The sequence below is a fragment of the Stegostoma tigrinum genome, chromosome 31, assembly GCF_030684315.1.
Source record: "Stegostoma tigrinum isolate sSteTig4 chromosome 31, sSteTig4.hap1, whole genome shotgun sequence".
In the NCBI taxonomy this organism is placed as follows: Eukaryota; Metazoa; Chordata; class Chondrichthyes; order Orectolobiformes; family Stegostomatidae; genus Stegostoma; species Stegostoma tigrinum.
This window is the reverse complement of record NC_081384.1, coordinates 18,176,684-18,189,732: the sequence shown is the minus strand read 5'-3', so window position 1 is coordinate 18,189,732 and position 13,049 is coordinate 18,176,684. Positions and strand designations below refer to the sequence as shown.

Below are 13,049 nucleotides of genomic sequence, written 5' to 3'. Positions count from 1 at the left end.
AACTAATCAGCAGTCTTATCTCTCTGTGAAGCTTGCTCTGCATACACACCCTGTAACTCTGTGAACATAACTCTCAATGAGTTCCAGGAACTTGTTTTTAAGAATGCAGCAATTCTTTCTTAGTGTAAAGCAGAATCCCTTCTCTATTTTGGTCCAAAATCCAAAGTAAAGAGAGAATTTTAATTTAAATTTACAGTGCTAATTAAATTAAAGCATAATTTCACTTTTACACATGACCAGCTAAATACCAGAATCAGGAATTTGCTGTTTAAGTTATGCAGAAGCTTCACTGAGTGACTTTGCAAACACATTCTATGGTGTGCACACTGCTCACAATGTGGTCTCCTCTACAATGCGTACCTGTTTGCCACCAAGTACACAGTCCAGGTAGTTAACATGATATCAAAATATTCTATAGTTTATTAGCAAAATATCTATTCCTTGGATTCCTGCTGCATGAGTTTATGTTCTATACCATGATGCGACTCAAATATAATAGGATAAGCTCTGAAAAGAACTTCAATTGCCCCAGAAATCTGATAGTTGTTATCAACAGACCATTCTAAAATAATGCTTGTTAAGAAAATTTGTCACGGCAGGAATCAAGGTGACAGAGCCCACTCATATTTTATATTTAATGGAATCGGGGGGCACTACTTAGGTCTGAGTATATTACCCATTCACAATTGTCCTCAAGTAGGTGCTGGTGAGCAGCATTCTTGAACCATGACAGTCCATAGAATGTACAGACAATCACAATGCTGTAGGTGACGGAAATCCTGCACCAGTGAGAGGACAGCAATTTAGCACCAAGTCACGATGGGGTATGAATTGGATGAAAATGAGTAGGCAGTGATGTTCCCTATGCATCTGTTGTCCTCTAAGTGGCAGCAGTTTGGATGGTGCTGTCTCTGCAGCTTTGGTGAGTTGCATCAGAGATCTTGTAGCTATCACTTGTCTGAGTGACGGAGAGAGTGAAGGTATTAAGTGGGATTCCAATCAAGAAAGTTTTTTTTTAACTGGACAGTGCTGAGCTTCCCAAGTATTGTTGGAACTGCGCCCATCCAGACAAGTAGAGTGTCGCACTTCCTGACTTGTGCCATGTAGATGGTGGACAGGATTGGAGGAGTCAGCAGGCTAGTTAGTTGGCTCTGAATTTCCAGCCTCAGACCTCTAGCATTTGGGCGACTGGTCCATTTGAGGCAGGCCCAAGTCAAGATGTCCAAGAAATATCTACAGGTTTTCCTTCAAAATCTGGGCCAGTGTTTCTGCTGGACTGAAACTTGATTCGGCTTCGCAAAATATGGTCATAAATCAAAAGGGGCATTACGACTCACAAGCTGGTAACTTTCCTTTCATTACAGCACAGCCCAGCAACTGGTTTCAACTTGTCTGGCTTTGACCCACACATTGACTAATGGTGTTTAGGTCAATATAACAACTTTAACAGTGGACAAAACAGGATGTCACATTACCAAAAACACTGCTGCCCTGCTAACCAACAGTAAGAAAGATACCTGGAGAAATCTAAATGCTCAGGTAATTCCTTTTAAAAGTAGGATATTCAGTGGTTAGTCTTCAGCAATTCTGCTGCCCTTTGTGGGAGGTAATGCTAACCATTCGGAATGCTCATGGTAACAGGACAACGGAAAGGAGGAAGCAGAGAGTTAGGTGGAGTGTAGTCCTCACGGTGGGACCAAGGAAATGGGAAATGCCAACCACAGTTAAGGAAGGCTGCTGGTTTGAAGCATATCTACAACATCATTGGTGGGCTAAATTTCAGAATTATAAGCATGGTATGCCTGTGATAGCTATGCTTGCAGAAAGGTGGGTCATAGGAATGTCAGCGTTAACAACTGCTTTCTGTCAAGCTGTGTGTTTATTTCACTCAATTTGACTGTCTGTAGGGACAGCCTGTGGTCAAAGAGCTAAACTCAAAAAAGTGTTTGACATGAGGGCTCAAACAGTTCTCAGACTTAACCACATCATCCTTCAGTAGTGAAAAAAAGGCACTGGCACCTGTTGATTTTACTTAAAATAGCTACAGTGTTACATGAAACCAGAAAGAGACGTTTACTGAAACCACAGAGTGTGCTTTCTGTCACTGTGCCAGCCCACTTTCAGGTCGTTGTGCTCCAAAGGCAACAGTCCGATTTCACACAGTACAGTACAGGCTAGCAATGAGAGACCTGCCCATCGTGTGAAACCCACAAGCAACAAATCTCACCTCATTAATATGTTCTTGGATCATTTCACCAAACATCTATTTTCAACCAATCACTTTCATTACCTGACTACAAGAATATCTGAATCTCACAGTAATTTATCAATACAATAGTTGGCAAAAATATAAATGAGGGGCACTTACGTTTATCACAGTTAAATCCCCCATAACCAAATGGACACCTAGAAATAACAAAGATTTTGTTGTCTCAGAAATAGACAATAGATCAAAATTGAAAATCACTCCCAGCCCTTCCAATGCTCATTTCACACAGACAAGCAAGAAAAAACATTGATGTTACTGTCCTGATTATTTCTACTGGGAACCTACTGTGAAGTTGGTACATTGAATCCTTGTAGTTAGTAACAATTCAAGTTTAAATTCAAAAGCCAGGGATCTTTGATCAGAAGTACACATGTTATGTAACACCAACTATGCAGTAGCATTTAATTTACAATGGTAACGATTTGAACTATCGACAGCAATGCATAGCATAATAAATTCACAATATGTCTTTCTGGATTTCCAGTCAATGGACCCAAAATTTCCCATTTCAGATTTGTAAAAATCATTAGAAAATAATTATTTTACTATTATTTTAGTATTTATATAATACAAGTCTGTATAAAAAACAATTGCATAGCTGAAATAGCTATTAGTTTGCGTCTCCCTTGTATGTTTTTCAGAGTCTAGATTCACAGCTGGGCTATGCTGCACCTGGAGTCAGATTCCAATCAAACTGATTACTTTGATCCTTTTCAAATACACAGCTCTGGATCTTTACCCACATAAAAGATGCAAAAGAGAATGCATGAGCTGTCTTTAACTTTGACACTATCAGTCCTTTACTGAAGACAACAGCTTCCTGTTGGTACACAGAAGCAAGTTTACACAATACCAAAGCATGGCTAAGAGCTACATTATCTTCCAGGATTGAAAACCTGGTAATTGTAAGGATTCAAATTATTGACAACAATGCATAGTGTAAGAAATTCAAACGGTGGTCTCATTGCACTCCCACTGACCCCAACACCTGACTTCTTACTTTTGCTACCAAAGTGGATATCATCACATTTATCCACATCATACTTGATCTGCCATGCACTTGCCCACTGTCTCAGCTTGTCCAACTCACAGTGAAGCATCTCTGCATTCTCCTGACAGCTCACATTCCCACCCAGCTGCGTGTTATCTGCAAACTTGAAGATACTAGATTTAATTCCCTCATCTAAATCATTCGTACCAGCATCGGTAAAAGGGTTTTGATTTACTTATGTAAATGTGGGAAGCTGATGTCATCACTTGCTCTTTGGGTATACACTTTAAAAGACCGCAGTGCACAGACAGAGGCTGGTTCCTGACTGAAAAATGGAAAAGCCATCAAGTAGCACAAAGAAAGTTCTTAACAAAACTGGCAGTTAATAACAAAGTAAAAATGTCAATCCATCGCAGATCTTTCAAGTCCACAAAACTGTCCTGAACTAGCATCAATTGGATTACCTCAGCTGTGTGATTTAGGAGCATCTAAGGTGTACTTAACGAAGAGGAGGACTGAGGCAAGGGTATAATATTTCTTGAAATCAGAACAAAGGTCGAAAGGGAAATAATGTAACAGACACAGGCAGAGGTGGCTGCTGGAGCACTTACTTCACACATGTTCCATTTTCAAGCTTAAATCCACTGAGACATGCTGTTTTGAAAAGAAAAGTAAATAAATCGACTGTTGTTATACATTTCAATTGGTGCCATGTTTACACCAGCAGTATTATATTTATGAACAAAAACAGTGCAAACCATATATACCTTTTAAAACCTGGTTATAGACTTCCCCAGTCATCAGGCATATCCTTCCTGCATTTATCCTGTCTAGTCTTGTTAGAATTTTCTGAGATACCCCCTTCATTCTTCTAAACCCCAGAGAATACAGTCATAACTGATCCAATCTGTCTCCTCATAAGTAGGTCCTACCATACAAGACTGATTCCTGGAAGACTTTTGTTACACTCCTTCCATAGCCAGAAGATTCTCCCCCAGATCAAAACTGCGTGCAATATTCTAGATGTGGTCTCACCAAGGCTCTGTAAAATTGCAGCAAAGCATTACTGCTCCTGTACTCAAATCCTCTCACAATAAAGGCCAACATACCTTTTCCCTTCTTCAACACCTGCTTACTTTCAGTGACTGCTGTATTGCACTCCATCTTCCTCTTTATCCCAATCCAGCGTCATTCAGATAATAATCCACCTCCTTGCTTTTGCTACTAAAGTGGATAACACCATATTTAATCTGCTATGGACTTGCCCATTTACTTAACTTGTCCAAATCACAGTAAAGCATCTGTGCGTTTTCCTCATTGTTCACATTCCCACTCTGAATAGCTGAGATCCAAGCATTGACCCTACTAGTACTGCCTACCACTTGGCTCAGTGGTCAGCGCTACTGTTCACAGCGCCAGGGACTCAGGCTTGATTCCAGTCTCGGGCGACTATCTGTGTGGAGTTTGCACATCCTCCCCATGTCTGTGTGGGTTGCTCCAGGTGCTCTAGTTTTCTTCCACAGTCCAAAGATATGCAGGTTAGGTGGACTGGCCATGCTAAATTTCTCATTGTGTCCAGGGATGTGCAAGCTAGGTGGGTTAGCCAAGGAAAGTGTAAGATTATAGGGATATGATAGGGCGTGTGGGTCTGGGTGGGATGCACTTCAGAACTTAGGTGTGGACTCAATGGGCTGAATGGCCTGCTTCCACATTGCAGGGAGTCTATGACCTGTTTGCTCCTACCCTTAGTTTCCTGTCTGTCAACCAGTTCTCTATGTCAGTACTCCCCCAATGCCACACGCTTTAGTTTTATATGCTAATGTCTTACGTGAGACTTTATCAAAACTCTTTTGAAAGTCCAATTAAAACACATCCACTAGTTGCCCTTTATCAACACGACCAGCTACATTGATTTGTCAAGCATGGTTTCCTTTTTGTAAATCCATGCTGACTCTATCCAATCATATCACTGCTTTTTAGCTACTCTGCTCTTAATTCCTTGATAATGGATCTCATAGCATTTTCCCACTACTGATGTCAGAACAACTGATCTATAATTCCCTATTTATCTCTACCTCCTTGTTTTTATAATAATGAGTTTACATTAGCTACCTTCCAATCTGTCGGAAAGATTATGACTAAAGCATCCAGTATTTCTTGGGCCATTTCAAGTACTCTGGGATGTAGATTAATCAGTAGGTTGGTGAAATTTGGACTCTATGCTTGTATGAAGGACAAATTCAGCTTGTGCTACAACGTCTTATGTCTTATCCTAATGTACATTATGTGAATTTTTTTTGGAAATGAAGAGTTCAATGGTAGTTTTAGTGGAAAAGTATGCAGATGCCTCATGTGATACAGAGATTAGGGCTGGTTTCAGAATGACATTGGCAGGTATAACATTAACCAACAGATGGCCACAGATGTGTGAAAGTGAAGAGCAACAAACTGGTTGGTTTGAGGCAACAAATCCTGCAGCAGAACATAATTCTACTCTTTGAAGTTCACAATGAATGACAATCAAATCACTGGATTCATACAACATGGAAGTTAGGGAATTTTTCACATGGACAGAGATGAGTTACTTTGCCTTTCAGATCTTAATCCATTTCAAGCGCCCAGTTGGGGTTGACTGTTCTGCAAGACCAGGCGTGCGAATGTGTAAAGCCTTACTTAGAAGGGTCCTCGCCACTGAATGACTGAACTTGAAATTTTTGATTGCATTTTCACCAGCAACTTTAAAAACAGATCACTTGGCCTCACAAACAGAACAGCCAACTCTGAAACGACAGATTTGGCCTCAAAATTCGAAAGAATTTGTTGTACAGAAAGTGTTACAAACAATTAGGAAACTGACCAGTACCATTTTAAATTTTGGCTGCACTCATCATTTGTCATGATGGCATAACCTCAACCCGTTCTGTATCGTCCTTCAGTAATGGAACTGATGGATATCTTTGTACCCATCCAATTCAGCCTTTGTACACATCAGTGATTTCAGCTGCCTACACCCCAAATGCCAGATCTGCCCTAAACATCTTGGCCCTTTTCTGCTTTGTAAAGTGAGCCAACCTCTTCAATCCTGCATTTGACATTTCATTCCAGTGTGTGCTCACGCGCTGCAGTCTCAAATTAGGTTTGCCATTGCTCTTGTGTCTGGGTTATTTTACAGTGTTAACTGCATTATACAAATGCAAGTTGTTGTAAATGTATTGAAAAGCACATTCTCTGGACAGTTGTTACCTACCTTTGCAGCTTCGATCAGAAGCATCAAACTTGAAGTAGCCTGGCAGACATTTGCAGATAGCAATCCCATTGTTTGCATTGCATTGTGAGGTGGTGTTATCGCAAGGGTTCAGGCTGCATATGCTTTGGCCTTTTTACAACAAACAGTCGGGGTTTGGGGAGAAAAAGAGAAAAACAAGAAAAGGAAACATCATTTACAAGAAATTTGCTCCTGTTATTTTCAATATCATTTAGAATTTGGTAAAGGTCTGCTTTTGCTGCAGCTCAACTTCTGCCTTTGTTCCTAACATTCCCTCTAGCAAACAAAAACCTTAAGAGGATTTGCCCCTCAACAGCCATGACATTAGTTCAACAGATTCCAATGGAACACATATTACCACATTCGATTTATTTCCAATCCTTTAAAATAAGTAAAAGCATTGGTCAACGTGACAATTCATCACATCAGCAAAGGCAAACATCTCTCTATAACTAAAACAGAAGTTAATTTTAAAAAAGAGACATTTCCCCCTCTAAAGCAGTCTGATGGCTAATCAAGCTGCCAACAGGCATTCCTCTTAGCTTAGCCTGTTCAGCCACAGAATTGAAGTGGAAAACATTAGCTTGCAAGTTCTGACAATTGCTTTGGTGCCAATAGCACTGTGGTGGTTTTGTACAGAGGCGACACTGAGGGAGACATTAGATATTTAGTGGTAATGGATGACCTTTTAAAGTTACTTTATTGAGAGGTGAGATCATTCAATACCCCCAACTCGTATTTTGAACCCTAGACAACAATACAACTGCATATACTGTATCAAGCAAATGTAAAACATGTGTTACAAATAACTTCAGAATAAAAAGGTCTTAAATATAAAACAAAGAACTACAAATACTGGAGATCTAAAACAAACAGAAAGAGTTTGCTGGAGCAACTCAGCAGAGAAAGCAGAGTTAACAGTCTTAAATATGTCCCTGCCTCCCGTACAAACTCCAAAATATTTTAGACTTTGAATTAAGAAAGAAAATTCCATTTCTTCATTACAAAAGTTTCATATTTTAAAAAATGCTTCAGTTCATTGTTTAAAAATGGACCCACTACCTTTCCTATCACATAATTGGTAAAGTTCATTTCATACCACGACCTAATGAAAAAGCTGATATAAAGTTATGGACCATCTCACTTCCTGTGCGAGTAATTGCTGAGGATTACTTCCCATTACAAAGCCTTTGCACTATGCAGGCTATGAATGGCAAGTGAAGTAACCTGAGTGCAGTGATTATTAAATACATGACTGAAGGCCAAACTTTGCTCAAAGACTATAGACAGCAACTACCTGCTGAGTCTTAAAATAACAAAATTTATCAAATGGGGCTGTGAAGGGTTGTGGATACAGTATTTTCAGAAGTTACTGCAACTTCCACAATCTTTCGCAGGCTCCAAGGAAGCATATGAGATTAAATGTTTCTGAGTCATTTTACCCTCCTGAAATAAGAGCATGATGGACAACAGAACAGTGCGGCAAACACCATCAAAATGATAGCTTTGGAACTGCAAGCAGACAGCCACCCCTGAGAAAACATAATACTGTAATATTTATGGCTGGTGTTCCTGATCTCTTGCTCTGTAATTTGACACCTCCAACCAGTAGTCTGAGTGGTCTTATCCTTCTTTCTGCACCTGTGCAATCTGTCTGTCTTTGCTTCCAGCATTCTGGCTCACGAGGCTGTTTCTGTAGATTGCAGCCAATTTGTCACTCTCTTTGTCTCACTGCATTGTGTTAGTCAGTTGTCTTTCAACCTCCATTGAAAACCTCCATTGAAAACCAAACACAATGGATTGTAACCCATTCCAAACCTTTTTGCAGTTTACACTTTTTCCTAGATATTTCATTTTTTTTAATGCTCAATGATTTTAAATGCTGAGCACTCCAACGTGCTCAAAAGGAATCCTGTTTCAATGAATGCCACAAAGTTATGTTTATCAAGTTGCAATCTGTTACATTAATTCTCCTCTCAAACAATTTGCATTTTGAGCCACCTGGGCTTTTATTCTGCAGATTAGCGAGTTTGCATATCTGCTGGTAGTTTGTGGCCTGAAATGATTTTGCCTTACCTGTGAATGACTGCTGTCAGACTGTATGTGGCTTTTTGCAAGCTGTTATTTACGCTACTGTACATAAAACAGTTCTGCGTGAGTACATGTCTCATTAGAGCCATTGAGTCATACAATCATACAGCATGGAAACAGACCTTTCGGTCCAACTTGTCTATACCGATCAGATATCCTAAACTGATCCAGCTACATTTGCCAGTATTTGGCCTATATCCCTCTAAGATCTTCTTATTCATACACCCATCCAGGAGCCTTTTAAATTTTGTAACTGTATCAGCCTCCACCACTTTCTCTGGCAGCTCATTGCATACACGTACCACTTGACATGAAAAAGTTGCTCTTTAGGTCCCTTTTAAATCATTCCCTTCTCTCACCTTAAACCTATTCCATTCTGTTTTGGACTCCCGTACCCTGGGAAAATGACCTTGGCTGTTCACCCTATCAGTATCTCTCAGAGCTTATAAACTTCTATAAAGTCACCCCTCAGCCTCTGACAATTCAGGGAAAATAAACCAAGCCTATTCAGCCTCTGTCTATACCACAAGCCCTCCAATCCCAGCTACATCCTTATAAAACTTTTCTGAACCCTTTCGAGTTCAACAACATTTTTTCTATAGCAAGGAGACCAGAATTGAACGCAGTATTCCAAAAGTGGCCTAACAAATGTCCTGTGCAGACTATTTCAGAACTGGATAATAAAATGTGAGGCTGGATGAACACAGCAGGCCAAGCAGCATCTCAGGAGCACAAAAGCTTTTGTGCTCCTGAGATGCTGCTTGGCCTGCTGTGTTCATCCAGCCTCACATTTTATTATCTTGGATTCTCCAGCATCTGCAGTTCCCATTATCTCTGATACCATTTCAGAACTGGAGTTCAGTTCTGAAGAAGGATCATTGGACTTGTACTTTCAATCTGCTTGCTCTGTACAGATGTAGTTAGGCCTGCTAGTTTCTCCAACAGTTTCTGTTTTAGTTTCAGATCTTCAGCATCCATAGTTCTTTGTTTTACTGCCATCTCTCTATCAGTTCCTCATTATCCTACAGAAAAGACCCAACCTTCCACAATAAATTTAACAACTGCAGGTGCTGGAGATCTGTAATGGGCACATATTGCTGGTGAAACTCAGCAGGTCTGACAGCATCTGTGGGAAGAAAACAAGAGCTAATGTTTTGAGTCCCATGACTCTTCATGATATTTTGATGAAGATTCACTGGACAAAATTATTAAATCTGTTTTTGTCCCACGGATGCTGCCAGACCTACTGATTTTCACTCGCAATTTTTGCTTTTGACCCCTTCTTCTCCTTCTTGGCCAAGTTTAACATAAATTCCTATCAATTACAATCAGAAAAAATATCAAAGTGGTAGTTAAATTGTAAGCACAGAACATTGTTGAAGATTTAAGTTTACTCTGATCGCTCCCCTTTCCTCTAAAATTAAAAATCTTGCAATTAGACATATTTTAAGCTATTCAAGCCTGTAAATATATTGTTTAAGTAAAAAGGTGCTACATAAGTATAAGTTGCTTTGTGACTGGATATCAATGACAACTGATCCACGGTTTCTAAGGTTTTGGAGTAGATCTGTAGCTCGGGTTGTAGGTGTTGAGGTTGGTTGACTCGCCGAGCTGGTTTGCTGTTCTGCAGATATTTCATTACCATGCCGGGTAACGTCATCAGTGCAGCCTCTGATAAAGCATCGGTGTGTTTTCCTTCCTGGCTTTTAAACTCTGGGGTCTGTTGCAATGGATTGCCTCACTTCCGGGTTTCCTATGTAGTGGAATGTATATGGGCTCAAGTTCAATGTGTTTATTAATAGCCTGCTTCGTGGAGTCCCATGCTTCTAGGAATTCTTGTGCAATTCTCTGCCTAGCCTGTCCCAGGATCTTGGTATTATCCCAGTCGAAGCAGTGGTTCTCCTTGTCCATGTGGATTGAGATGAGTGAGTAGTGGCCATGACTTTTTGTAGCCAGTTGGCGTTCATGTACTCTTGTTGTTAGTTTCCTTCCTGTCTATCCGATGTAGTGTTTCTCGCAGTCTCTTCAGGGCATCTTGTAGATGACACTGGTCCTGTCCATGGCGGGGAATGGGTCTTTCATTTGGGTGAGCACTTGTCGTAGAGTTAATGTGGGCTTGTGTGCCACTTTGATGCCCAGCGGTTGTAGAAGTACATTCCACTACGGAGGAACCCCGGAAGTGAGGCAATCCATCGCAATGGACCCCAGAGTTTAAAAACCAGGCGGGAAAACACACCAACGCTTCATCAGAGGCTGCACCGAGGATGCTTTCAAGCACGGTAACGAAACGTATGCGGAATAACAAACCAGCTCAGCAAGCCAAACAACCTCAATGATCCACTGTTATTCCCAGTGTTCCACTCAACAAAATAACATTTCCAAATCAGTTGGAACAAAACAAGCAAGGAAGTATAGTATTGATTTGGCTTCCCTCCCATTTTCCACCTTTCATAAATAGTACTTTGTCCAAAATAGAGTTAGGATATAGACAGCAGCTCCCATTCCAGAAACAGTTTATTTTTATAATTCTTGCCCTTCTTTTCAAATCCCTACAAGGCCTTGCCCTCTATAACCTTGGTCTGCTTGGCTGGTTTATAACATTTCTGCACCACTCCAATTCTGGCCTCTTGTGCATCACCGATTTGAATTGCTATATCATTGGCAGCTGTGCTTACAGCTGCCCGAACAGCAGCTTGAATTCCTCCCCAAACATCTCCTTTGAGGCAGCCTTGCAACTTATCTCTTCAACCAAGTTTTTGACCATTTGTCCTACTGTCTGCATGTCATCCAAAGGCTCCTGTAAAGTGACTTGCAACATGTTACTACATTTAAAGGTGCCATTGTTGCACTGGCACTCGGCTCTGTAAATATTTCAAACACCTGTTTCACTGTCACTTACATTGATTTTCTTCCACATTGCAGTTCAGGCAGAAGACAACAGCTGCAACAAAGCTGTTCCAGCTCCTGATATTCCAAGCAGATAAACAAGCATTTGTTTGTCATGGATTGAATTGATGAACATAGCTCAGGTCAAAACAAATTTCAGCTTTTACATGGAGATAGTAAGAACTGCTGATGCTGGAGTCAGAGATGCCACAGCGTGGAGCTGGAGGAGCGCACAGCAGGCTAGGCAGCATCAGCAGAGCAGGAAGGTTCTTCAGAAAAGGGTCCGAACATGAAATGTCAACTTTCCTGCTCCTCTGGTGCTACCTGGCCTGCTGTGTCCCTCCAGCTCCACACTGTGTTTTTTAGCCACAAGAATGCAATTTACCTGAGGAAATGCAGTTTTGGGCAACACAGGCACATACCCATAGGGTCATGGTCAGGACACAAGTTTCCAAACATTGAGAAGTGTAGCTGATAAACTATACAATAGTATAGAAGTAGCTGATGGCAGATATTACAAAAACAACTTGAATACAGAGGGGAGAAAATAAGCAGAATGATGTGTATATTCTCTCCCAAAACTGCCACCACCCAAGGCTTTTAAATATGTTTATGGTGGGGGTAAGGTGGGAGGATGAGGCAAGGGTATGAGAAGAATGAGACCAATCCAACTTGCATTTCAGAATACAAAGCCCACTGCCAAATATACAATCACATTCATTGCTCTCAAGCAGGTAACTCTGGTCATGAAAGCAACCCATATACATCAGCTCCTTCTAAATCCTTCATAATCCTGCTATAAGATCAGGTTGTAATGGTGCAACTGTACTAATCATTTGCTGAGCCACACACAATCTATGTACTGTGTGCAGTTCTGGTCACCTCATTACACAAAGGTGGTAATGGCACTAGACAGGGTTACACAGAGGAGGCTCACCCAGACGTTGTCAGTACCAGAAAAATGCAGTTATAAAGGAAGATTGCACAGGCCAGGACTGTTTTTCTTGGAGCAGAGGAGGCCGAAGGGAGAACCGATTTAAAGGTACAATTGAGCAGGCAGGCTAGAATGATGGGTAGGTCCAAGCTACAATAGTAGAGGTAACATAGTGTGGATCAGGAGGAACGCAGCAGGCCAGGCTGCAACAGAGGGGCAGGAAAGTTGACCCAAAACATCAACTTTCTTACTCCTCTGATGCTGTCTGGCCTGCTGTGCTCCTCCAGCTCCAAACTGTGTTATCTCTGACTCCAGCATCTGCAGTTCTTACTATCTCTACAACAGCAAAGGTATATATTTCAAATACAATTAGAAAGATTAGAGGAGAGATGAGGGTGATAGGGGCCTGTAATTCACTGCTCAAAAGGGTAACAGAGGCAGAAATCTGATCCAGACATCCATTTTTAATTGGGTCACGTTGCCTCAAGTGCCAAAAACGGTAGACCTATGGGTCTATTGCCAAAAAGTGAGATTAGGCTGGATGGCTGACTTTTTGGCTGGCATGACACAATGGGCTAAGTGGCCTCTTTCTATGCTGTAAACATGGCAGCCA

At 41.0% G+C, this 13,049-nt stretch overlaps 1 protein-coding gene across 2 annotated transcripts in view; it reads right to left on the bottom strand.

Annotated features, from left to right (window-relative positions):
* LOC125466383 (protein HEG homolog 1) overlaps nt 1–13,049 on the bottom strand; it is a 103,812-nt gene that overhangs the window by 18,099 nt on the left and 72,664 nt on the right. For both annotated transcript variants that reach the window (XM_048560813.2, XM_048560814.2), the window contains exons 7-9: nt 6,508–6,636; nt 3,872–3,914; nt 2,369–2,406 (exon numbers count right to left, since the gene is read on the bottom strand). In XM_048560813.2, coding sequence (XP_048416770.1) covers nt 2,369–2,406; nt 3,872–3,914; nt 6,508–6,636 — 210 coding nt within the window. The remainder of the gene's footprint in view (nt 1–2,368; nt 2,407–3,871; nt 3,915–6,507; nt 6,637–13,049) is intronic.